Raw genomic sequence first — 22854 nt, forward strand, 5'->3', positions numbered from 1 at the left:
ACCTGAACAGGTCGGATTATGAAGAATTATGACGATTAGATGGAGTTCCCAGCACACCTCTGGTCAGATTACATGTGATTTATGTGGCGCCCTCATGTGACCATGCAGTGATCCTGCAGCCTGACAATTATTTATTGGTGTTTTTTGCAGTCTGACAAATGAGAGTCCATTAAAATACATTAAAAACTGGAGGATCTTCGTGCAAACTACTTTAGATTTTTGCTCGACAGTGAAGAAACCACTGATATTATCTTAGGAACAGTACATATGTGACAGGACAAGATTCTTTTGATGCAAATCACAGATAATTTAAAAAAAACGGCCTTCTTACTGATTGTGTGCGTGAATTATGTTGGTAATACTCACAGATCTGGATTATTGTGCTGCTGTGACAAATTAACAGAGCTGTGTGATTCAAGTCAGTCTAACAAAGAACAACAAACAAACAACAAAGAAATCAAAAGGATTCACTCGTCAAGTTCAGCTGAAGTTTTAACAGTCAGTAGGAGGAAGATGCTCTTTAATCTGGATGTTGGAAGTTGCACCAGTTATATACAGATTTTAGAATAATAATCAATAACTGACAGAAAGAGGTTAGACATTTTCAGCGGTTTTGCATCAGGCGTTCGCATTTTCACTACATTTTTGAAAATGTTCACATTTGAGTTTTAAAATGTTTTTTTTAAAAGCAAACTTCGCTTTTTCTATTTCTAAGTTTTCTTTTCTTTTAGAAATTCGAGTCATTTAAATTTTGTTCAAGCTATTTTAACAACTTATTTCATTTAATGTGGTTTCAGCCAATTTCTTTTTAGCCATTGTGCCTTTTATCAATGTAATTTTTAGCCAAGAGTTAAGAGCCTTTTTTTCTTTAAATGACTCATGTCATGTAAATAAATTTAAGATAAAATGTTTCACGATGCACACTTTTGTGAAAGGGCAGAAGGGCTGAAGAGGAACAGCCAAACAAAGAAACTCTCAGGAAGAACACGCCAACGTCAGCCAACAGGTTGGAACCCTCCACAGCTCGCGCCACCGCCACTTCCACCGAGAGAAAAAACCAAGACGACGCCTCCTGAACAAATCGTCCGTGTTGTGTCAAGATTTCCTTTTATTTATTTATTTTTTGACAGCGTTTTTCAGAGTATCATACAGGTAAACAAGATTTCTGCAAAAGTTAATATATCCATAGTGTTGCATTTCATAAAAAATAGTTGCTCCACTTGCAGTCTTTGTGACCATGAATAGTACACCGAGTCGTTATTTATAGAGATATTTGTTCAGGGTCTACACACTGCTGGAACACTACACAGTGAGAGTGAGCTGCTGGGAGGGTGTACACACACACACACACACACACACACACGCGCACACACACACGCACGCACACACGCACGCACACACACGCGCAATGACTTGATTAGAAAACTGGATGGAGACAGGAAGCAGTGCAAAGGTTGAGCAGTTCGTCCAAATAAAGGTGCAGTTCAGCCAAATGATGTACACGTTCGTTATTCTCGTGGTTTTAATTGGAGCTCACAGGCCTCGTACGCACGTCTGATCGTTCCTCTATCCCTCAACACAACATTTCAATAATTCAAATCCCCGACCCTCTGTAATGGATTGAGTTTTAAAGTCAGGCGGCTTAGTCCCTGTGTAATTATGGATTACAATAGCAAACACGACGACTCGGCTCGCTTTGCTCTTTTTTTAAAAAGACTTTTTAGCGCTTCCAGTGAAAGCGTTTTTATTTCACTCAGATTGGTTTGTTCGCGAGAAGAAGAAAAAAAAATAAAGTAATACCACTTCTGTGACGATGCTGTGAAAAGATTTGTGGACCGTTTGCTGAACTTTTCCCTTCAACTGTCATTCGAACGCTTTAACAGTCGAGCTTTTAATTTGTAGCCAACGTTTAACGACACTGTTAAAGCGTCTGGATCCGATTTCAGTCTCGGAGCATCTCAGCCAGTGGCGCATTAGCCTTTGTTAACACACATTAAGTGTGGTTTCATTTAAGAAAATAAACCAACAGCACCCACTAGTGACCCAACATGAAAACTACATCTTTTTCTGTGTAAACTTTTCTGAAGCGAAACTGCAAAAACAAACGTGTTTTCACTTTAAACGCCATGTAAACGTGGCCTGAAGCAGCGACCACTGATAGTTTCAATTTAAATTGCTATTAATTGTCGGTTTTGTCGAAGGGGAGCCGTCACTTCGCTCTTCTGAAAAAGCCGGGTGGAGCAAGAATACGTGAGGTTTTGTCAGCGACATCACACGCAGCTTCATTTTTCTTTGCGTTTCTTCTCGTTTGTCCAATTCAAAGCTTCTGGCAGTCCCACGTGGAACAATCTGTTTCCCCAGCATCTGATATGTGTGCGCACTTTTAGGCGTTTCGTCAGCAACCGGCAGCCCTAAACCTTCAGGTTGTTTTCTATAAGTACCGTCTTATACTGCAGCAATCTCTGCCGGTGTTACCTTGAGCAGCTGGAAACAAACGTCACCTGCCAGTCTTCATCCGAAAAGCATTTCTTCACGTAGCTCTAAAAGTCAAGCCTTCAGGAGGAAATCACTTTACCGCAGCCTCTGACTGTTTTCTTTTTTGCTGTTAACAGCAAATGTGTCGTCCGAGAATGGAGCGCTCGACAGGAGCAGCAACGAGTGGCCAAGCTGAGCAAATGGTCACTTCTTAGTATTGTTTTATGAAAGAATATAAGAGAATAGCCTCCAATAACAGTCCTGTGTTTGCTAAAAAAAACCCAAAAACAAACAACAACAAAAAGGAAGCTTACAAGGAGCTTTGGCATGGATGTTTGTTTGTGTGAGTGGAGACAGAACCATCTACTAGAAGTCCCCGTTTGCACGTTACAAGTGAAAACGCACCGTTTTCATGTTTTCGTTTCAGAAAAGTTTCCCGTTCACACGGCAACGTTTTGAAAATGACGTCTATTTTCACTGAAATGACAGAAACCCTGAAAACGATGTCGTTTTTCATGTCGGGCCACGAGTCGGGATGGGACTCGAGAACCGGGTCCCCGTGTTTCAATTGCCACGCACGTAGCGTAGCTCGCGTAAGCTACGCTACGTGCGTGGCGACGTCGTTCACCAGTGAAGACAGCAGGAAACACGGCGGCCAGGTGGCACGGGTTTCGCTGCGATAAGAGAGCCGATAAGGAACCAAGTTGTTAAGCAGAATTGAAAATTGAAATGGAATCCCGACACGAGACACTAGAAATTTTTTTGAGGGGCGTTTTCACTTGAAAACGTCGCCGTGTGAACGAGGCCTGATCAAACTGAGCAGTCAACAGGGACTGACACGTGCGTCGTCCTCGCTGCCTTCCTCGGAACAGGGAGGTTCGTTTCTTCGTTCGTTCGTTCAGGTAAAGGGTCTCGATCCTCTGACGCCTCAGCCGGACTCATTTGGTTTGGTTCGGGTGCAAACGGCTCCGCCGCACGCCGACGTTTGAGTCTTTTGTGTAAATGAATTGTTTTTCGTACAGAAATCGGTGACGAGGACAAACTAAACCGGGAGTGTAAATGCGTCTCACAGTTCACCGAATCACACTCGCGTCTGAAAACAAAACAGTTCCTCTCTGTGTGTAGCAGCCAGTTTGAATCCCTCCGGAGTTTTTGATTCCACAGACAGGTCTAAGGCACTCTGCCCCCCGGTGGTACCATGCAAGCTTCTTCTTGTTCTCCGAGCGCAAAGGCATGAGAAGAAAAATGGAGGGGGCGAGACGACGCCACATGATTCAAGCGTGGACATACGATGCAGTCGGTCGCAGTGGGATTGTTAAAAAAAAAAAAAACAACAACAAAAAAAGAAAAAACAACCCCAAAAAACAAAACAACCCCAACCTGCGATCACGGGGCTGAAAGTTCTGGTCCGTGTCGGGTTTATAATAAGGTTCTGTTCGCTTAAAGTCCATCTTATTTACAAAGTGTTCCCACATATTCATATTCTTTATAATATATCTAAGTCTATAATCATCTGATAGATTATTCAAGACAGATTCAGGCCCGTACTGTCTCTTTAAGGCAAAAGTTCCACTGAAGATTAGATTTAATCCGCCGCCGTCGCTCTTCTGTCCATTCACTCCCATTAAAAACAGACAAACTGTCTTCTTAACGTTCCTTTTCATAAAATAGACTCCACTGTGTAGATATATATAGATATATAGATATCTATATATATCTATATATATATGTGTAAAAAAATCCAACGCCGCTTCTGTTAGTTGTTGGTATTTGCAAGTTTATGTGAGGAAAGAGGTCCGTTCCTCCCGCGTTCCCCCGACACGCTACACAAAGATCTGCTCTCTGCCGTTGATGGTTTTCCAGTTCTTAAGGTGGAGGGTGTAAAATATTTCTAAAAATAATTTAAAACACAGTATCATAAATAAAAGTTTGCCCGGCAGGTGGTCCGGGCGCCGCTGCTCCCTCCCGTTGCTCTGTCGTGGGGTCGAGGGTGGGGAGGGTGTGAGGGAATGGTGAACGTGGCGCGCGAGTGCGGCCGCGGTGTTATCTGCTGAGCGTGGACGCTCCGCCGCGCAGCGCGCCGGGCAGCTTGTCCGACCCGGGGATCTTCCACGGCCCGGGCGAGACCGTGGCCTTCCTCCCGGCGGCGGCCGCGCCACGGTCCGCCGGCTTCCCGCCGCCCCAGCGCTCGCTGTGCTCGTCCCTGCTGTTCCCGTTGGTGTGGGGGAGGCGGGAGCTGCCGGGGGAGGGGGCGACGGGTCCTCCGTCGCCCCCGGCGTCTCTCTCCCTGGACCTCCCTCTGGTGCCCCGGGGAGGTTTGGGCTCTCCGCTGCGGCCCTCCATGCCCGCCTCCCCGTCAGGCCCGGGCTGCGCCCGCGGCCCCGTGTGGGTGGACCTGCCACCCTCCTTCTTGGCCCTTCCGCCGCCGCCGCCGCCGCCCGCCGCGGCCGCCCTCCTCCCGGCGCCGACGGGGTCCGTGCTCAGCAGCTCGGCCTTCTGGGGGCTCTTGGAGCGCTCCGTCCTGCTGTCTCGTGCCACCGGGTCTCGAGTGACGTCCTGAGGCGGCGGATGAGGAGGGTCCGGAGCCGGGGCCGCATGAGATGAAGGCGATGACATGGAAAGGCTGTCGATGGGAGGGGCTACTTCCGACAGGCTTGGGGAGGCTGAAGGGCGAGCATCCCATGGGGGGGCATTGTCTGGAACACACACGCACACAGTCAGTGATGGTCTCAGCACACACACACACACACACACAACACACACATGCACTCCATAGAAAAGCTTGCACACCACTGCACAACCAATTACCAAACCCACCCCACCCAAAAAAAAAAAAATCATCACAGCAGTTTCCTCTATTCTACAAGCACGAAGCATTAAACAGCCGAGCGGCGCGATAACCTACTTCTGAACATGTCACAGGGCAACTCTACTTTCAGACAACATCAATCTGCCTCCCATAGCTCTCCTTAAAGCCGCGGCCAATCTCAAACCTTGGCGGAAAATCGAAAACAGGTTTAATGAAATGGATGATGTGTCCAATAGGGTGGCGCCTTAGCCGGAATGAAAATCTCAAGGGTCCGACCCCCCCCCCCACAGCCTCTCCCCCCCTTATCTTTGCCCTCCTCCCTCCCCCTCCTTCTGTATCAGCTACAGTGAAATCTTCGGTGCGTTCCTTCACAACTGTCCACTCTCACGGACTGTTAGTTCCCGTTTCTGCGCCGGTAAGCCTCGGTTCCCTCGGCCATCATTCATTTCCACCGGTGGGACGGAGGTGACGGGGTGGGGGGGAGGGTGGAGGGGTGGAGGATTAGGGGGTGCGGCGGCAGGCTGGACGAGCTGCGCTGCTGCCCGGAGGCCTAATTAAGGGGACGGCGTTGCATCTGGGAAGTGGGACGGAGCAGCGGGAGGGGAACCTCCAGCCTGATGTATCGTCAGACTAACGCCTGTGTCGGTGTGTGTTTGTGTGCAAAAAAACGATGATTATCCCACGCTGCGCTAATGCCGACTCACAGCTTAGTTAAAGCTCCCTTTGCCTTATATGTTTCTGCTGAGTCACTACAAAACTACATGAGTTGGAACTTGCTGGGTATGGGAGCAGAGCAACAACGTTGGCCTGCAAATCAAACTAATGTGAGGAGGAAAAACCTTTTTTACTGCTTTTAGTGGCTATTTTTTGGGGGTTTTTTTTGTTTGTTTTTTAGAGCGTTCTGAAAGATAAGTGATGATTTTGACAGCCACAAACCGCAAAGGTGCAACCCTCCTGTCCAGTAATGTAATAATGGCCAATATTGTAATAATCGAGGGGAATTTCAAACGTTACAAAGCCATAACATAACTGAAGAAACATGTCATGAAGTATTTCAACCAGTGTGACAGCATTTAAAATATTTAATAAAACTGCATCCATCATCTGATGATACTTATATACTATTTATATGCAGCACTCTCTCTCAATTGTTTTTTTTTTTTTATGATTTTAATACATTACTGGCTTTATGAGCTTTGAAATTGGCATAATTATTCCGTCATCGGCCATTATTCTGGACTCTTGCGAACCACACACAAACAAAGCAGGCCATTATATTCATGCACATTCCCACAGTCGTGTCGTTCCACACCGACGTCACACAAGACAACAATCTTGATGCTTCGGCAGGTCCTAAAAGAAAAAAAAGCACGGGCATCGACCTGAAACTTGCAACAGAAGTACGTGAGTGCTTTTGAACGGCCAGATTCATCCCGGCGCGTGATCTGTGTTGGCCTTCGGCGTGCAAAATAGATTTGCTGTAAACTACAGCGTGATGAAACGTTGATTCGCACGGCGCAGACTGTGTGGGTTAAACGGCGGTGAGGAAGGCGGCGGGGGGGGGGGGGGGGGGGGGTATCTCTCGTGATCGAGTGCTGCGTCGTCTGGCTGCTTGACCACGTCGTCGCTGCTCCTGCACGTTTCGAGGCTGCTGAAGCACCTCCAGCTCGGGGGGGGTGCGGCATCGCCCTCGTATTTCCTGTGTTTAACCGCCAGAAGCCGGGCGGCGAGGACAAACGTTGATCAATACGCGTTGACAGAGACGAGGGGCGTCGACGGGGCCCCGACTGGTGCGTCCGTGCTTTATTACCCGCGGCCTCGCGCGGATAAACGTCCCCTCGCAGGCTCGATCTGAGCGCCGCCGAGATTTTACACAGTGAATAATCCGCCGCAGTATTTCAACCTTTATCTCCCCCCGGCTGATTCAGGGTGAACACTCATATTGCTGCGTTTTTTATCCTTGCAGGTGGCGGCTGGTGCCTGATTTACCCTTCCTTCCCGTGAAGAGCCATGCTATCTAATTTCACAGCTCTGTGTGTGTGCTTTTTTTTTTTTTTTTTTTTTTACTTCATTATTTCAAAAGTTCGGCTTCTTTCAAGGTTGTAGAACAAGTTAATAGTGTTTAAGCGCATCATGAATCGGTGGCGGACAAACAAAGATGCAAACAAAGCCACAGCACAGAAAGCCAGAGGAGTAAAACATTCGTATGATCAACAAACCGTGTCTTTAGAGTGGCCCATTAGGAAGAAATAGGGGGAGCCATGCTTGTCACTTTTCATGCACATGGAGAGACTGGAAGATACCATTCCTATAGAAGGGGAAGTAACAACCTAGACCAATCAATTAGTGATAGATCACTGAAATGGACAGAAGATAAACGAATGTTAGTCACGAAGAGAAAAGTCAAGAAATATGAGCTTTCACAACAGCGAGAGTATTGAAGGACAGTAGATTTTAACATGTGTGTGTAAATGCATGGCGGATTAAAGTTAATACGAGTTGGAAGAGGCGACAGCTCAGGAAGAAGTGGTCGTGAAGACAGAGAGAGAGAGAGAGAGAGCGCAGCAGGAGAATATAAAGTGTGGATACTCACCGTACTCTGGGACCTGCCCTGTGCCCCTCTTCAGGAGGAGACGGACGCGCCTCCCGCCGGACTTGATCAGCTCGATGGCTCTGGCGTGGGTCATGTCACGGGTGCTTTCGCCATTGATCTCAATGATTTGGTCCCCGACCTAAACAGAGGAGAAACATTTTTTTTTCCAAAAAGTTCAAAAAGCACATAATAAACCAATATATTATTTCGTATTTGGCTGTGAGCTTGTAATTCTAATAGACAGAGGAGAGGGGGAAAAGAAAAAAGAACAACATTTGGAAGAGACACAAATTGAGCAAAACTATATCTAATGTGTTTAGAAGTGCAACTCTTCTGACTGTCAGGCAGATTCATCTCGATGAGGAAGGCTGGCCACACGATCAACATCCACAATGGCAGGGATTTGAAAGAAACTGAATCATAAAAATAGAACGGTGGCAAATTGACGCAGATAGATCTGTAGAAGTGTGTCCAAGTGGAGGAAACTGATCTCCAGTAAATATCTACTGCAAAAATACTCACTTCAAACATAATAAACCAAATCATCACTTCTCACATCTTTTGTCGACCAGAAGTGTAACTTCTAGTCTTGAATATCTACAGTATGGCCTTGCTGATACATTCTCTCAGGCAAGTATTCCTTCATACAATTATACATTTAATGCAATAGAAACTTTAATATGATTAGAAATCTTCACCTTTGAATAGAAAGTGGAGCTAAAAAGCCAATTCGGAGCAGGTGAGCTCATTTCCAAACACTGGACAAACTGAAGGTTTAATATCGACAGTAATATACCTTATTACAATAAATACAAAATAAAATGTCAAGACATTTTCAACGCCATGAAAAAAAGTCTAATTTTGCAGAGGATGATCACAGATCCAACATGTCGAAGCTCTTTGACCAGTGAGTGTGAAGAAAACGATCCTGAAGTGGAACAAATCAACACACTGGAGAAACAAGCAGTCCATTTTAGTAAAGGCTATTTATTTTCTTTGGGTTCGACCTTTGTGTGGACGCGGCTCAGAAAGTATAGAATAAGGCCGGTGAGAGTAAATCACACGGTAAAACTTGTGTTTTCGGCCGTGGTGTAAACGGGACACCCGGGACGCAATGGAAGGTTTCAGTTTTCACTTGAAAACGTCACGTAAACGGGGATTAGATAGAAGGAACTCCATGAAATGTGTTGATTTTTGGCTCTTGGTCAATTGAGTTCATGAGTAGAAAATGTGTTGACACACATCGTGTACACATGTAAGAGGTGATCCGCTAGTTGCTGTTATAAATTGATAAGGACTTGGTAAATATTCATCGATGAGACTAAATTAGTTGTTTGTAGATAAAGATAAGTTTGAATGAACTGATCTTAATTTTAACTAACTACTAACACTACTACGACTATGACGACTAGTACCAATACCACAACTACTACTACTAATTATAATTCTTAAACTATTGCTACTAATACTACAAATACTAGTGCAGCTACTACTACCAGTACTACTAATACTACTACTTGTACCACTACTAATTGTAGTACTAAAACTACAGCTACTACTAATTCGACAACTAAAACTACTACTGCTACTATTGATACTAGTACTACTACTACGACTACAAGTACCACTACTAATTATAATACTAAGACTACAACTACAGCTACTAATACAACTACTAAAACTACTACTACAACTACTGATACTACGACTACGACTAAAACTGATAGTACTACAAAGGAATAGTTGAGTAGAATTGGAATCACGCTGACGGGACGAGACGAGACGTTTCCTCACTTAAATGACCTGATCATCATCAAAACGTATTATATATTTATTATATATATAACTTATTACTTAAAAATATTGTGAACGTTTGAGCAGAAAAGCACCAAACTGGTTATAAACCATCCAGAAAACACGGAGACTCATTTGAGGAGTGTGAATAGAGGATTGGTTCCATAGAGATGGGGGATGTTACCGGGCGGCACCGTTACTGCAGGTCACAGTACGTATGGAAGTAAACATCTCCCGTTGCTCTCTCTCCGGGGCCTCCATGGTGAATGTGAGAGGAATCGGGGGGGGGGGGGGGGGGGGGGGGGGGGTGTCTGGGGGTCATTAGGTGTCATTACGGTGGTCTGAAGAGAGGTGGACGAGGTGGAAGACGAGGCGGTTCGCTCATTAATCCTCACCTCCAAACAGCAGAGGACATTTTCATCCTTATTAGAGGGGAGTCAAGCTGGACGGACACGTGGCTGCAGGGCTGGGGGTGGGGGGGGGGGGGGGTGGGGTGACGAGCCCGTCCCCTGGCCTCCAGACGACTCCAGACGACCGGCTCCTGATACAATTTCGCTGAGAGCACATGCGCCCACAAGGCGGGATTTGTCGGTGCGCTATGCGAGCAGCCCCCCCATTAGCGGCCGCCGCGATCGAAACGGGGTTTCCTCCCATTTAAAGATCTCACAAAGTGCCATTTGAGCAGAAACGACCTGGCCTCAACTCCAAATGTCACGAATGGCTGCAGGGAGTCGCAGAGAGAGCTGGTGGGCTTTTTTTCTCTTTCTCTTTTTCGGGCCCCGTGCACCTCGGCGAGTGTTAAAGCGCCGCTCAAATCCAAAGTGACAGGCACTTCACCGGCCGCTTTCCAAAACCAACGTGAGCCGTTTACTGGAGTTAAATGCAGATTGATTCCTCTCCGGCCTGTTTGGAGGGAGCGCTCGTTGGAGGAGGAATCAAAGGTTCCTCTGCGCCGCCTTCTGAAAAATCTATTCAAGAACACGCCGCTGAGTTGATTTCAATGTCCTGCCCGACAGTCCTACCCCCGGCCCATTCATCTGCGGCGGGAGGAGGAGAAGCTTTTACCGTTCTAACCTCCCACCACCTCCGGGTCTGGTTCTGCAGGTTCCTTCCTGTTGTGTTTGCTCAAGTCGGAATGTTAAGTGTCGTTCTGTGCAAGCGCCTTGACAGGCCTGTTGCATTTGGTGCAATATAAATGACATTTAATTCAATTCAATTATCCCGACATGTTTCCTGGATGATGTGTGACGTTCTGTGATTGATTGATGCGCCGCAGCCCGACTCGTGACTCCCGCTGAACCCCGGGAGAGATTTTTTTTTTTTTCCCCCTCCTCGACCTGCGTCTGAGCCCACCGGAGTCCATCGACTGCACCACCGGGGAAGAGAAGTAATGCCTCCCCCAGGGGCATTTTGCACACATTATCTTTGACAGCTTCATTACAGATAAGCAATCTGGAGGGAACCGGGGCTATCAGCACGAGACGTAAAGATCGGAGAACATGCGAGCGAGAGAGAGAGAGAGAGAGAGAGAGAGAGAGGACCACAGTGGGTTGTCGGATACAGAAATACTGAAGAGGAGGGAGCAATTTATGGCGTTAGCAGAGAATCGGGGCTTTCGCTGAGCAGCGATGGGGCTGAGAAACTGCAGCCGAAGGTTTTAAATTTAATTTACACGCCCTCTTCTTTCACATTAACGTCAAAAAAAGATGTGAGCCGCTTCGCACAAAAACTTCAGAAGGGTTTAAGTTGATCCACTTTTATTTTCAATCTCTCTTCATTTTGCTGAATGCTAACCACTGCTACGGCGAGTGACTGCCCGCGTGACGGATGAGATTCAGACGTTTTTAACACGACTTTCTTCAGAGGTTGACATTTGGGCTGCTTTTATTGAGGTGCGAGGGTTTTATATGTTGTGCTCTGGGCTGAAAACGGGGAGTCAGATCTGGCAACCCTGGAGAAGACAAGGCTTTCCGGTACTTTGTGCGAATGTTTACGGTGGAATTATCACTATGGCTCGTAGAAATGCTATTTTCAATCTGTTTTTTCCACAGTATATTCAATTTATTCAGTACATCAGTAATCTTTGTAAGTGTGTATTCACAAACTAGAGGGTGGTGATTATTTCCCCCCCATGACATCATAAAAGGAAAATCTATGATTCGCCTGAATTTGCTAAAAAGTGGAGCAAGCAAGTGAGCGAGATGACAGAGTTTCTTCACTTCTGGGGCCTCATGCACAGGCTGTAAAGTGATTTTTTTGTATGGGACCTTTAATCGCAGCAGATGACGTTATGTCACGTACCCGCATGCGCCCGTTCCGGATGGCGGGTCCGTCCTCGGCGAGCCGCAGCACAAACAGGTCCATCTTGTACTCCCGCCCTCCCCGTATGCTGAAACCGAAGCCTTTCACGCTTTTCTCCAGCTCCACCGTGAAGAAATCGAAATCCTGCGTGAGCTGAGACAAGCAGAGATGAGACGCGATTAGATTTAGGGATAGGGCGAAACCGGCGGCAGCGGCGGAAGGAAATACTCGAGGACCGAGAAATGAGCAAACTGCAAGGTAAACATAACATAACAAAGAATATTAAGATTTCAGAGCAGAAAGTAATAACTTTACATTTCAGGGTTTGCCATCAAACAGGTGCCCAAGAGAACATTTGTAGAGAGATTAGGAGTTCTGAGTGTTATTATTGGCTCTTAACCCATTCAAACTCTGACTAACTTGCATGTAATTTTCCTTCCATAACCAACAGCCACTTAAAAATATCACAGTGTCCCAATCCTCGCTCAGGACACCGTCTTTTTTTAAATTTTGGTTGCCTCCCTTTTTCAGCCTCCTCTTTGATTAAAATCATGAAAAAAGTGCAGATGCACTGTTCTGTTTCCGATTTCTCCAAAAAAGCTGCCATCACCTTGTTGCCTTCTGATAAACAATCAAGGTCAGTTAAAGAATGTAAATATATTTTACCCATGTGTTTTAGGCCCCATTTACATGACAATGTTTCAAGTGACAACGCATTGTTTTTGTTTCAAATATGTTTTGTTTTTACCAATGTTTCATAATAATACACTATAAATATTAATAATGGGAATAGACGGATATTTGTATGGACAGACGACCAAGTTGGATTTGTCGCTACGGTGACCGTCAACTATAAATCTACCAAGACCCGGGACAGTCTGGACTGGGAGTCGTGACGCGAGCTGCTGAAAGCATGTGAAGAACTATTCACTCCAGCTGTGGTGTGCATGCTCAGGAGCGTCGTTTCACAAATGGTGCATTTCTCCTGTTTCCACGGAGGTGGAGTCTGAGCATTTTCTAAAAGTTTCAGCACCGCGTGTCATCAAGTTTTCCATTTCTTAAAAATGTTGCCGCGTATACGAGGCTTACTGAGAGCAGAGAATCATAGCTTATTCAGCCAATAAAGCCAAGATTCCTCTTCAGGGATGAACTCCCTCCTACTAAATAAAGTAAAGTAAGTGTCGGTATTCATTTGCAATTTAAGTGTAAAAAAAGATCGCATCGTTTGCTACACAGGTAAAATTCCTCACCTGAACTGGGGGCATTCGGTAGTCTGGCATGGCGAACTGCCTGGCGTCGCCGGCCAGCTGTCTGTAGTCGAGCAGCGGCGGGTGTCGGTACTCCAGCGTGGGCGGCTGGCGGTAGTCGGCCACAGGGGGGTGCCGGTAGTCCACCGGGGGCTGACGGTAGTCGGTGAACGGCGGCTGCCGGATGTCGGGTTTGACGTCTTGCCTCGCCTTCACCTCGGACCTGTAACTAACAGACCAATCGGGATGAGGAGAGGAACCAGGAACCTCGCGGAGGCTTGTTTCCATCACATCCACAGCTTTTTGAATTCGGAACAAAATGGTTTTCGCCAACGATCCAACAGTTTTCCACCTCACATAAACACGCCATCATAAAAACTAATCCTCTGAGCACTAAGAGATGCGGCGAATGTGTGAAAGCAGAGCAAAAAGGCTTCAGCCCTGTAGATTTTGGACCCCTGCTAAGTTCTTGGTAAAATATTCACGGGAGCTCCATAAAGGAGCAATTTGGCTAAATAATTCATCAGCCCATAAGACTTAAGTGATGTTATACAACAAGCTGAGGAGAGAAACGCTGAGAGCCGAACGCTGACAGACCAAATGGTGAGGAAGAATGTGGGAAGGAGAAAGAGAATAAGGACGGGGAGATAAATGTTCCGTACTTGTATTCCCAAAGGTGTTCTGCCCTTGAGAGAGACATGAGGACTAGTCGTCGATAAAAATACTTCACTGCATCCGGAAATTGGGAGAGAGTCCCTTCAGGAGCATGAAACAGGGTTCATTGGAAGAGTCCGGGACTTGACATATAGCTTTTCCCGCTCAGTTTCGGCATCTTTCTCTTTGACACGTTCCCGATGGGAGTCAAGCCGGGCGATCGGCACCTTCGGAAGGCCAGCGGTCATAAACTGCGTCTTACCTGCCCTCGTGGGTGTAGGTCTGGGGTGGAGGCGCGGGGAGTTGGGTCACGGGGCTCTGGTGGGGGATTTGGTTGGGCTGGCCGACGGGTGCGTTTGGTTCCGTGGGCGCCGGGGTGGCCTGCGAGGCGGGCGGGGCGGGCTGGGCCTTGGGGCTGTGCTGCTGAGCCATGGGGCTCTGCTTCTCAGAGCTGGGGGCTGAAGGGGGGTTGCTTATCTCTGAGGCACGGGGAAGAACAGGAAAGTGGAACGAATGCATTAAAAAAACATGTTAGTTTTAATGACAGCGAACAAACGTATTATCTGTTAGCGTTCACATTATTCCGCGTCGTTTTCTCCAGAGACGTGTAACATGAGCTGTCTACATGTTGCTGGTTCATGTCAGATCATTTTGGCCATTTCTTCTCGTCATTAGTTGATGATTCTGTTTATACAAACATCCACATTATAGAGCATCTCCCTCAAACTAACTGAACCAAAGAAATCAAAACAATGAGCTATAATGTGCTATAAAGCTGCAGCCTGGTAAAGGCGCCTTGGCTAAATAGAAGTAATCATTTCGTGATTTAAATTCATGGATGCCGCTTTAAATGAAACACTAAAGCAGTGAACAATGTACAATCATCACCTTCTCTCAAACTCCTCTGTCAAAGAACAAACGGGCCATATTGTTACAGTCTGCTTGTTATTGTTTGTTTTTTATTTGTAATCAGCGTCTTGTTACACCCTTGCTGGTCATATATTCATTTGATCAGTGAAATATCCAAACTATGAACCCCACAGCAAGAATTACAGTCCATCCTCACAATGCAAATGAAACCACTTTCAGGCATAATATTTGCACTCCGCAATTGCTAATGGTCAGAAACTCTGCAGGTCACGAAATAACAAGAATGTGAAAGTGTATTTGTGGGAAATCATGCAACAGGAACAAAGTAGTTAGTGGTCGGGAGAGATTGTTTTCATCTGCTCAGGTGCGATGGCAACTTTTCTCTGTTTTCAATGATGAAAATCTGTTTGCTTTGGCAAAGCGAAGCCTCGCAGGAGAGTTTTGTCTCAGGGGGAAAAAAAAAAGCTCTTAGGACTCGACGGAACCTGGAATCACATATTTTCCAACGTCTTGTGAGAAAGTCGGGCAGAAACAAGCAAAGCAACATGGCATGCAGGACGGACATTAGCAGATTCCTAAATCAACAGGACGGTTTCTAAATCCCACCAGCACGTGTGTTTCCTGACCTTCCTGCGGGATGATCCTCAGGGTGACACTCAGGCCGGCGTCTTTGATCAGCTTCACGATGTCGGCGTGCGGCATGTTGACGATGGACTGGCTGTTCACGGCCAGGATCCGGTCTCCCACCTTCAGCTTCCCGCAGCGGTCGGCCGGGCTGCCCTCGATGATGCGGCCGATTTTATGGGGCACGGCTGTCGGGGTAGGGGTGGAGGGGGGCAGGGAGGGGTGAAGGGGGGGGTGGGGGTGGGGGGGGGAGCAGACCGGACGCAACACGCCGCAGGTGAGGATGAGCTCGGCAGCAGATTGGAGGATTACGCCTGTCCGTGCTCGCACACCACTCACATGCTGACTGACTGAATATGTCTCCGTCTCTCTCATTTCGCTATTCACCCCAGGCTTACGTAAGGCAGCCAGGTTTTTTTTTTTCTCTTTCTTTTTTCTTTTTTTCCCTTCCAAGTGTGTGGGCGATGCACAGATGCTCGCAGCAACACGGCGGAGATGTGTGTGACTGACGCGCTGTGGGAGGGAATCTATAATTGAGCAGCTCGAACGAGAGGCGTTTCACGTCTTATTAAAACCAATAAATAACTAGTTAAGTTCAGACTATACGAGGCCCCGTCTGAGAGTTTATGTTAATCTACGGGATCCTGGAAGCGGAGGATGACTCAGTTCGGCCGCTGGACTCACGGTTGCTGGCCGAGGCCTCGGGCCGGTTCAGCGAGCTGATGATCACGAAGCCGAAGCCCTCGCTCTCCTTGCGGTTGATGGAGACGTCGCTGGGCTGGGCGCCGGGGGCCGGCGTCCCGTCCGAGAGGACGCCGGCGTTGCCGGAGTTCGCGGCCTGGGTCGCGCCGGTGCTGTTGCTGTATGCGAAGTCGCTGCGTGGGGAGCTGTGCTGCGTGGACACCGAGCCCGAACTGCGGCCGTTCTCCGGACAAGGCTCACCTGAGGGCGGAAGAGGTTGACGTTCAGGTAAAGCAGGGCTCGTCACTATGTTTGTAACTGAGTAAGAGTCAACAGCTGTCATCTCTTCTATTCGTTTGTTAAGCCAATAACACACGGCTCCGTCGGGTATCTGAACTCCAGTGGACCGGTTGGTTTGATCAGGGAGTCATTTGCAGGTTTGTCTTTCTCCATGGAAAAGAGTCAACCAGTAAATCACAATCAAACTAGTTACCAGTAATTAGGCCTGGTTTACATGATCACGTTTCCAGTGAAAATGAAGCGTTTATGCATTTTCGTTTCAGAAAAGTTTGGCGTTTTCATGGCGCCGTCTTGAAAATGATGTAGTTTTCATGCGGAGCCACTAGTGGGTGCTGTTGTTTTTATAATGAAACTAAAAGTTGGGTTTTCAGTGAATCCAGGCATTGCTGTGGTGCAAACAAGGGCCTCTAGATCTGGTTTATTTATTTATTTATTTATTTTTTGGTCCACCATGCAATTTCCCTTTTTTTTACGAATTTGACAAAGGAAAAAAAAATTTAAGTCTTCATGAGAAGTCACTAATAAATGCAGTCGTACCAAAACCATTTTGCCATCAAAGCAGAACACCCAGTCGTGTGGGACTGAAACTGGCAAAGTAAACTTTGCAAACTTTAACTTCGTTAAGCACAGATTTACACCTCAATATTTACAGAATGTGAATAATTTATCATGTGTTGTCGAGTTGGTCGTCTGCCAGTCCAAATGTTTGCCGGTTTGATCGCCCACCTCACCGTGTCCAAGTTACCCACTGTTGTGTGGCAACCATTTTGCACGGCAGCGTTAGTACAGTAAATCCATCTCACAACTGCTCTCACAAACCATAAGCGAAGCAGCTTTTCATGTCCTCATCTACAGTTTGATGAGCTGTCACGAAACAAGAAGATGGTAACAGACGTGGTGAAAGTCTTCGTGTCAATCTCACCACAGCGACAAAAGCTCCTCGTGTGTTTTGTGCGTGTGTCTATTTGTTCGGGCGGCGTACCGAGTGAAAAAAAAAAAACCCTGGGTTGTTTTGATAACTCATGCTCGTGTAAGCGGTGCATTTACACCAAAACCTTGGGTTTTCTGATGCAAAGACGCAGCTCGGTTTGTCACTGCAACGTTTGTACTCATGGAGGATTTTCTTCCACAAAAGACTGCACAGACTCTCACCCCATGAAGAAAATAGAAACTGAATACCAGGAGTGAATTGTGTGAAACGTGTGGCGCCGGCACAGTGTCTGACCGTTCGCAAAGTGCCAGTGGGAGTTAGACAATCGGGACGGTAAGAGGCCGGGCATGAGTCAGAACAGACCGTTCGCCGACGAGACGTTGACAAGAGAGGGCGGGATGGAGTGGGAAGGGTGGCATTGGTGAGGAGAGTGTGTGAATGTGTGTGTGAGGAGGTGGCGATAATGAGTTCGCAGGAGGAGGTGCGGTCCTGGTCTGCAGCCTCGAAGCTGCGGAGGTGAAGAGGCTTGGAGGAGGTGCGGAGAGGAGAGCATTCACGGAAGAGGCCGAGGGAGGGGGCTCATGTGCGTTTTGGATGTCGCAGTGTCATTACTTCAAGATTCATGTTTCAGTTTTCTGACTCATTAAATTGGTTTCCTGAACGGGTCCGGCTAAGAGAGAGCCAGGAGAGAAATTCTGTTACCATCTTCTTGTTTTGGCTTTGTGCTTTGCATTGCTTTCGGTTGCCAGTTTTAGTTTTCCAATAGAATTGCTTGAGTTTCGCATTTTCTTTTTAGTTTCTGGGTTTCGGCTTTAGAATTCCAGAGCTGGATTCACACCTGAAGGTAAGCGATTTCTCCAGATGCTTTGTCTTTTCCAAACAAGCTAAAAGTAATGCCTGACAGGTAAATTGGAGACTATAATGAAACTGGCAGCGAGTGTCTGCTTGTCTTGCCGTGTTAACTCTGGGACCATTGAGTGGTACCCGGAAAAATTAAGACGAAGAGACGAATACATTGAAATGAAACTTGTTCTCAATAGAAACTCAGCCCCCAAATGACTATTTAGGCTTTTTCGCTGTGTTTGTCTTCGTGTGTTGAGTCTGAATTTTTTTCTTCTTCCTGAAACAGACATTCAACATACTCACCTGCCGCCTGAAGCCTCCTCCTGATGACCATGTTCACCTGGCCGTTCCGCGCCGCCCCGTGCATCAGGTCGATGACATATCTGTGAGGCTTCCCCACCACTGGGATCCCGTCCACAAAGAGCAGCTCGTCGCCTGGTCGCAACCGCCCATCCAGATCCGCTGGACTCTTCTCGATGATCGCCCCGATGAGGATCTGTTTTTAAATACGGCGTTTTTAACAAAAATATATACGTATATTTGAGAATTAGTGGAGCCGACAGGGTTTTAAAAGCAGATTTCTCGTGTCACATGCAGTGTTTGTTAAATCGGGTTATTATTGTGACACACGAAAAGCTTAAAAACAAGACTGGGGGATCGTTGTGCTACTTTAAGAGACGGTGACGAGACACCAAATGCAGCCAGAGCCAGCACTCTCTCAGGGGCAAGGGGGGGGGGGGGGGTCAAAGGTCAGAGGTCTGCAACCCGAGGCTCAGAAGTGGGTGACGGCCGTCATCGCTCCGTGTAGCGTTCACAAATTACATACAAACACACTTGTTGTGAACGGACACACTTTCAAAGGGAGCGTTCACAGTTTGAGGTGACAAATGTGACACTTCAATAAGAGAAAGAATCAATATTTCAGCGGCGACAATGTGCGTCACGTCCCACTACTTCACCTGACTTTCACTGCAGGCGATCAATATTTGATTAAAACCCTGGTTCTCACCAAGCTGAATCAAACTTGAAGGAAAACAGATGTTTACCTGTATCCTTGGCACAATAAGTGAAGTCAAATCAGGAAAATTCCATCTTAAATCTGTGTGTAATCTTTATTTTGAGCGTTAGGTTTTCAAGTAAAAACCCAAAACTGTCATTTTTGGGTTTCCATTTACACAATAACGGGGCTTTTAATCACTGCAAATGCAAGTTTTTGAAAATGGTTTCAAAGCTGGAACCGGTTATCAAAATGTTGTCGTGTAAACGTGAAACTTTTCTGAAAGGAAACATAAAAATGTCGCGTTTGCAATCAAAAGGGGGAATGATTGTCTCTTTGCTCCAAGAGGTTGCAGACCCAGGGGTTAGGTGTACGAGGTGTGTGTTTGTAGTGGGTTAGAGAGGGAAATAAAATGACAGGGTTCCACGCCCATCGCCATACGAGCCTTCTCACGCGTCTCCGGACTCACAGGCTGGCCGGCCTCATCCCCGCCCAGCACCCGAAAACCAAAACCGGACTTCTGCCGGCGCAGGTGCACCTCGATGTCCTGGTATTCGGCTGCAGACAAAAAAAACCCAAAACAAAACACCCAAACCATTAAAAAAAAATACAAAAATCTCACTGGAGTTCAAAAGCAGTTTGTTCGATGAACAATTCATGAGTTTACCTGTAGAATCCACAGGAAAAACAGTCCTTGGCTGGGTCGATTCTGGATGGAAAAAAAGACAAGGACTCCATGAACAGAGCAAAATGAGCAGGGTTTTGTTCACAGCCTCCCAGTGATTCACAACATTAGTGGACAGCGCAGCATTAAACACAGACACTCCAGCAAAGGCAAAAATAAAAAAACAAGGCTGGAAGGCCCTGCCTCAGCAGTAATGTCAATGGAGGATTCCTGCATCATCCATAAAAGTCGGGAAGTGCTTACAAACGAATAATACACCAGTCCCGTATTTACAGTGCGACGTGAGCACTCATCTGCAATCAGGGGGTTTCGCGCGACGCCGCCGCCGTCTGCAAAGCTGTGAAATGAACTCAACCGCAGACAAGTGGCTGCGAATACAAAAAAAAAAAAAAAAAGATTCAGATTGTTATAGTTTTTAATCAAGTCGGGGGCTCTGCTGGGACTCAACGGGAGGAAATCGTGACCGAAGACGATTGGATGCTTCTGTTAACACAGACCGCATACATGCAACTCCGGTAGTTTAGAATAATGGTGTCATATCTTTGTAGTGGTAAATATACGAACGCAAAAGGGATTTTTTTTTTTTACACCTCAAAAAACAGACATTGCGACTTATTCTGGTTTTATTAGAAATTACAAGACTCTCATTTAAGCATGCATCTGTCCTGCTCTCCTCAATGAGCCAAACCAGCCATCCCCTCATCACCGCAGGCAATCAGAAGACAGTTATAGTTCTAAGCATACTAAGTGTGTATCAAACACACTTTTGTGTCACGTTACATAACAATAACACAATAAATCAATAGAACTGCTGGAGCGTGTAATAAGAAGTTACCTTTTCCCATAACTCAACTGAAAAGGAGAATTTTCCAAATCTATTACACATAAACTTCAATGATCCAAGCTTTTTCTAACTGTACTTTTTAAATAATAATGACTGATCCACATGGTAACTGACAGAAAATGTCTCATGGCAACTCTAAAATAATACCACTGATTATTAAGAAACTTCACTAAGGAAGAAAACAAAGTGTAACTATATCTATATATCTATACCTGTAGTGACCTCTTCCTATGTAAATTGCTTTGATTTTATTCCCCCCGAAATTAGACACATCTTGCATTTAATATCTAACTTCTATGTTTAAAAATATTCAAAGTGACAAAAATACAATTGTCGGGACCATGGCTCTGATACATTCTTTTCAACAAACTAAAAAAAACAAAAAAACAAACCTCATAAGGAGTTACGCTCCTGTTACTCTGCATAATAAACAGAAGCCAGTGTGGGCTTTCTTAAAGTGACACACGGTTCAAAGTTTTACTCTGTTTACATAACTGCCGACATTAATTTAGTAAAGGTCAAAGAAATCTCATTCTAAGGGGTAAAATTGCCCAGAGTTACGATGCTGCAGAAACAAAGGTCACATCCTGCTGCACCTCCACCAGTGAAATGGGCAAATGGAGCACTTTTAAATTGTATCGGTTCCTTTTTTTTTCTTTTTTTCTTTTCCAAGGCAGGTCCTCACCCGACCCGACTCCCTAACCTTTTACTGAAAATAGGATCAAACAAAGAAAATGCTTCAATGATCACGGAGGAACCCACCAAAGAGGACAAGGAGACACAGACGCAAAGAAAACACGATTTGACAGAGAGGCCCTCTGACGTCCACGTCCTCACGAATAACAGCTGACTTACATAAGAGTGGGAAACAGTCCTGAAAAGCTAAACTACTCCAAGACGAGCAGAGATACGGCCGTTTGAACCCGCGTGTCTATAGAAATCCCCAGCAATGGCCATTACCGCACCTTTTAAAACTCCAGATTACCGAGGAAATGTAACAAGAAACGCTGTGGGGATTCACTCGCTCACTTTTCAGAGACACTGCATTGATTTGTTTTACTTTTCTGCACTCGCTATAATACATTCAAACAGAACTACTGTCTGCGATTTAACTAAATCAAATTCACGCTTCGCTGTGACATAAGCTCACCTTAAAAGTTAATGGAATATATTTGAGAGACAATGTGTGTGCATGAAGAGAGCAAAGTCCACACCGTGTATGGTAAACAAACAAAAACACAAACAAATATGTTTTGAGGGCTTCTGGGAACTTTAATTTCCTGCTGACCGACTGTAAACTATCATAACTACAATTTCCCAAATTCTATATATACACGTCTTCAGCAACAAATCAAACACCTTTGACTATAAAACAGCACAGATTCCCTTAATATGAGTGTGTGAACAGGTGTGTCTTACAAGAGTGATAAATATGAGGCCGCACACATTAAAAATAAAGGCCATTCGCTTTGCTTTTAATCAGTTAAATTGCCATCAGGCATAAATAAGTCGATAAAAAAAATGATGTGTTGGACACTTCACAATCCAGGAAGTGGCAATTTTGTTGGCGCTGTGGAATAATGTCCCCGCAGTAAAAAAAAAAAAAAAAAATCAGCTGCCACCTGGAGTGTTTATTCGCGGTCACATCTCGGTTTACGACGCAAGCTGGCAGGATGTCAATGTGAGGATGTAAAGAGCCGGTGAGGAAATTAGCGTTGGGCTTCGGGAGGTTTTAAGTGTGTGTGTTTTGACTGGCGACGGGGGATCGAGCGAGGAAACGTGTGCAACGGCCGGCTGCAAACACTAATCGGAGAATATATCTGCAGAGGTGGTCGGAACCTGAAGTATTTGACTTTGAAATTCAGCAACAGGTGATTCAGTCTGATGGCGGGGGCTCCAGCTACAGGAGCCACAATAACCGGTGACGAGTCGAATCATTTCCACCCGAAGAGGAGTGTTTCCACAGTGCTACACCTGCAGCAGGAGCTCCGGTACTTACGCCTACTGTCATAGATAGCCCTGGACTTCTCATAAAGCTCATAGGGGTCTGGTTTAGCCGGGGCCAAGGCCTCGGAGGCCGAGTCTGGGGCCAAGGCCCTGTGGAGGTGGTGTGTTGGGAAGGGGGCGCTGTGGGGGATAACGGAGGCCGGCAGGCTGGTCTGGCCCTGCTGGGACTCCCACTGCTCCAGAACCTGTGAAGCACAGC

The 22854-nt window shown here is 46.2% G+C and overlaps 1 protein-coding gene across 1 annotated transcript in view; it reads right to left on the reverse strand.

The window, feature by feature from the left end:
- Positions 1–1088: 1088 nt before the first annotated feature.
- Positions 1089–22854, reverse strand: part of magi2a (membrane associated guanylate kinase, WW and PDZ domain containing 2a) — a 229291-nt gene continuing 207525 nt past the window's right edge. The window contains 11 exon segments of the mRNA XM_080518115.1: positions 1089–5171; positions 7878–8016; positions 11973–12125; positions 13223–13448; positions 14136–14352; positions 15370–15555; positions 16052–16309; positions 18426–18618; positions 19565–19677; positions 19787–19828; positions 22648–22840. Of these exon segments, the coding sequence (XP_080374241.1) occupies positions 4519–5171; positions 7878–8016; positions 11973–12125; positions 13223–13448; positions 14136–14352; positions 15370–15555; positions 16052–16309; positions 18426–18618; positions 19565–19677; positions 19787–19828; positions 22648–22840 (2373 nt within the window). The 3' untranslated portion in view covers positions 1089–4518.

This window comes from Blennius ocellaris (genome assembly GCF_963422515.1).
Source record: "Blennius ocellaris genome assembly, chromosome: 22".
NCBI lineage: Eukaryota > Metazoa > Chordata > Actinopteri > Blenniiformes > Blenniidae > Blennius > Blennius ocellaris.